At 31.5% G+C, this 5,000-nt stretch overlaps 1 protein-coding gene across 1 annotated transcript in view; it reads left to right on the forward strand.

The window, feature by feature from the left end:
- LOC137655511 (relaxin receptor 2-like) overlaps positions 1-5,000 on the forward strand; it is an 85,087-nt gene that overhangs the window by 32,363 nt on the left and 47,724 nt on the right. Inside the window, exons 11-13 of the mRNA XM_068389409.1 lie at positions 809-880; positions 1,021-1,092; positions 4,025-4,096. Coding sequence (XP_068245510.1) covers positions 809-880; positions 1,021-1,092; positions 4,025-4,096 — 216 coding nt within the window. The remainder of the gene's footprint in view (positions 1-808; positions 881-1,020; positions 1,093-4,024; positions 4,097-5,000) is intronic.

The following is a 5,000-nucleotide window of genomic DNA, read 5'->3' on the forward strand; positions in this document are numbered from 1 at the left end:
AACAAAATACAGAAATTATATTTTTTCGGGGCCTTTGCAATCGGCCATCAATTTACATAGTACATTGCTCCCATCAGATTGGAGTGATCTATTGATTATAAATGACTATTTCATCGTATGAATTATTCGAAATGTCAGTGATGAACTACTGATGGTATTTCGCTATTTCTATGGAATTATAGGTAGTAGGTTGGCCAGGGCACCAGCCACCCGTTGAGATACTATCACTAGAGAGTTATGGGGTCTTTTGACTGGCCAGATAGTACTACATTGAATCCTTCTCTATGGTTACGGTTAATTTTCCCTTTGCCTATACACTCACATACCGAATAGTCTGGCCTATTCTTTACATATTCTCCTCTGTCCTCATACACCTGACAACACTGAGATTACCAAACAGTGATATTTATTTTAATATTGTTGCTCTTCTTAAAATATATTATTTTTCCTTGTTCCCTTTCCTCACTGAGCTATTTTCCTTGTTGGAGCCCTTGGGCTTATAGCATCGTGCTTTTCCAACTAGGGTTGTAGCTTAGCAAGTAATAATAATAATCATAATAATATTAATGATAATAATAATAATGATAACAGTAATAATAATAATATCCAGAAGAGTAAATGCGTAAGCTTCTGGTTAGTACACATCTCTCTCTCTCTCTCTCTCTCTCTCTCTCTCTCTCTCTCTCTCTCTCTCTCTCTCTCTCTCTCTCTCTCTCTCTCTCTCTAAGCAGACAAGTAGTGAATGACACGCATCAAAATCAAGTAATACATTCTATTCATTAACTGACTTATTTTCTTCTGTTTTCAGATTCCTGGAAAACAATATCATACGGAGGCTAACAATCTCTTCACTGGAAGGACTTTCTGGATTAATTTCTCTGTAAGACCATTGCTACAACCTCAGTTGAACCTAAAACATCACTTAAATATGGCCATAAAATGATTTGTCATGAACATTTACTTATAAAATATCTTCTATTTGTATAATAATTATTTATTGAGCTCCATAAATATTTTCAGATACCTTCGAGATAACTTCATTGCTAGTATTGAGCCAGGAGCCTTCAGGGATCAAACCAGCTTAGTAGATTTGTAAGTGAAATCTTGTTTCACCGTATTAACACAGAGAAAGAAAGCTAACACTCAGTCAAACTGATAGGTAGGCGGACTGATTTGAAGATTAAATAGCTTACTTCACCGTATTAACACAGAGGAAGAAAGCTAACACTCAGTCAAACTGATAGGTAGGCGGACTGATTTGAAGATTAAATAGCTTACTTCACCGTATTAACACAGAGGAAGAAAGCTAACACTCAGTCAAACTGATAGGTAGGCGGACTGATTTGAAGATTAAATAGCTTACTTCACCGTATTAACACAGAGAAAGAAAGGTAACACCCAGTCAAATAGTCAGATAGATGAGCTGAATTAAAGACTAAATAGCTTACTTCACCGTATTAACATAGAGAAAGGAAGCTAATACCCAGTCAAATAGTCAGATAGATGTACTGATTTGAAGACTAAATAGCTTACTTCTCCGTATTAACATAGGGAAAGAAAGCTAATACCTAGTCAAACAGTCAGATAGATGTATTGATTTGAAGACTAAATAGCTTACTTCACCGTATTAACACGGGGAGAGAAAGCTAACACCAAGTCAAACTGACAGGTAGACGGGCTGATTTGAAGACTAAATATCTTACTTCACCGTATTAACACAAATAAAGAAAGCTAACACTTAGTCAAACTGACAAGTAGACGGATTGATTTGAAGACTAAATATCTTACTTCACCGTATTAACACAAATAAAGAAAGCTAACACTTAGTCAAACTGACAAGTAGACGGATTGATTTGAAGACTAAATATCTTACTTCACCGTATTAACACAAATAAAGAAAGCTAACACTTAGTCAAACTGACAGGTAGACGGATTGATTTGAAGACTAAATATCTTACTTCACCGTATTAACACAAATAAAGAAAGCTAACACTTAGTCAAACTGACAGGTAGACGGATTGATTTGAAGACTAAATATCTTACTTCACCGTATTAACACAAATAAAGAAAGCTAACACTTAGTCAAACTGACAAGTAGACGGACTAATTTGAAGACTAAATATCTTACTTCACCGTATTAACACAAATAAAGAAAGCTAACACTTAGTCAAACTGACAAGTAGACGGACTGATTTGAAGACTAAATATCTTACTTCACCGTATTAACACAAATAAAGAAAGCTAACACTTAGTCAAACTGACAAGTAGACGGATTGATTTGAAGACTAAATATCTTACTTCACCGTATTAACACAAATAAAGAAAGCTAACACTTAGTCAAACTGACAGGTAGACGGACTGATTTGAAGACTAAATATCTTACTTCACCGTATTAACACAAATAAAGAAAGCTAACACTTAGTCAAACTGACAAGTAGACGGACTGATTTGAAGACTAAATATCTTACTTCACCGTATTAACACAAATAAAGAAAGCTAACACTTAGTCAAACTGACAAGTAGACGGACTGATTTGAAGACTAAATATCTTACTTCACCGTATTAACACAAATAAAGAAAGCTAACACTTAGTCAAACTGACAGGTAGACGGATTGATTTGAAGACTAAATATCTTACTTCACCGTATTAACACAAATAAAGAAAGCTAACACTTAGTCAAACTGACAAGTAGACGGATTGATTTGAAGACTAAATATCTTACTTCACCGTATTAACACAAATAAAGAAAGCTAACACTTAGTCAAACTGACAGGTAGACGGACTGATTTGAAGACTAAATATCTTACTTCACCGTATTAACACAAATAAAGAAAGCTAACACTTAGTCAAACTGACAAGTAGACGGACTGATTTGAAGACTAAATATCTTACTTCACCGTATTAACACAAATAAAGAAAGCTAACACTTAGTCAAACTGACAAGTAGACGGATTGATTTGAAGACTAAATATCTTACTTCACCGTATTAACACAGAGGAAGAAAGCTAATACCCAGTCAAACAGACAGAGAGACAGACTGATTTGAAGAGAAAATATGTCACTCCAGTCCTATTTTAGCTGATAAGGAAGATATGTGAAAGGAGAATAGTAGGGAGTAAATAAGAAAGTTAAGTATTAGTGAGAGTAATATACCTCGGTTAGAAAACATCTCGGAGAAAATTATTCTATTTCAAAACCTAAATAATTTATGGAGTACATAGAACAGCAAATCATATTAACCAAAATGTTAAAAACTAAATAGAACAGCAAATTATATATACCATTATGTTAAAAACTAAATAGAACAGCAAATTATATTTACCATAATGTTAAAAACTAAATAGAGCAGCAAATTATATTAACCATAATGTTACAAACTAAATAAAACAGCAAATTATATTTACCATAATGTTAAAAACTAGATAAAACAGCAAATTATATTTACCATAATGTTAAAAACTAAATAGAACAGCAAATTATATCTACCATTATGTTAAAAACTAAATAGAAGAGCAAATTATATTTACCATAATGTTAAAGACTAGATAAAACAGCAAATTATATTTACCATAATGTTAAAAACTAGATAAAACAGCAAATTATATTTACCATAATGTTAAAAACTAAATAGAACAGCAAATTATATCTACCATTATGTTAAAAACTAAATAGAAGAGCAAATTATATTTACCATAATGTTAAAGACTAGATAAAACAGCAAATTATATTTACCATAATGTTAAAAACTAAATAGAGCAGCAAATTATATTTACCATAATGTTAAAAACTAAATAGAACAGCAAATTATATTTACCATAATGTTACAAACTAAATAAAACAGCGAATTATATCTACCACAATAAGCACAATTTCGATCGTTTTAGAATTTGAGATTTTTTTTTTTTAAGAAAAATTTTAATGACCAGGTAAATTACATTAAGCTAAGCACATCTTAGGATGAGATCCCAATTAAGATTAAACGATGAAATACTCATTTAAAATTGTTGTTTTTGTTTTTTCCAGGGAGCTGAATAACAACCGAATTGGCAGTTTGTCGAATGATGCTTTCCTTGGTCTGGAAAGTTTGAAGAGCTTGTGAGTAGACAATTTTATTTACGTCAATTAGTTAAGTTATAAATCTCCTTCATTAGATTGTTATTCTGCATGGGAGAAATATCCTCTTATGTTGAGTATCTAAGTGAATTACATTTGTTATGACTTATTCGTATTTCCAGTTTTAAAGTAGAAGTAGATATGCTTTATTTAGATTTTTATGCATCTTAATACATACATATACATAACCACATATGTACATACTTATATGTATACACACACACACACACACACACATATATATATATATATATATATATGTGTGTGTGTGTGTGTGTGTGTTTGCGTGTGTATCTATCTATCTACACACGCACACAACACACGTACACACACACACACACACACACACACACACATATATATATATATATATATATATATATATATATATATATATATATATCTATATACATAAATGTATATATTTATACATTTATGTGTATGCCATATATGTGTTATTATATATATATATATATATATATATATATATATATATATATATATATATATTTACATACATACATACATACATATATTATCTGTAATATTTATTATTCAAAGAATACCTGTATGGACAGAATAACCGTTTTCGAAAACCACAACAAAAGTGATTTTGGTACTGAAAGTTTCATTTGTGTCCTACTGAAACTGCACCAGAATTTGTTGACATTACTGCTCGATATGATTTACCTAATCGTTTCTGTTCTTTATTTTGCTTTCACACGTGTTTAGACAGCTTTACTAACTGGATATATAAATATTCCAGATAATCTATACCTGAGCTCATTGACTGAATGCCCCACTTATAGCACAGAAAGCAATAGACATGTCTTTGAGGTTCGAGGTAAGGATAGCAGGTTCGTCCTTGCCAAGATTCTTGGACATG

This window comes from Palaemon carinicauda, chromosome 16 (assembly GCF_036898095.1).
Source record: "Palaemon carinicauda isolate YSFRI2023 chromosome 16, ASM3689809v2, whole genome shotgun sequence".
Lineage (NCBI taxonomy): Eukaryota > Metazoa > Arthropoda > Malacostraca > Decapoda > Palaemonidae > Palaemon > Palaemon carinicauda.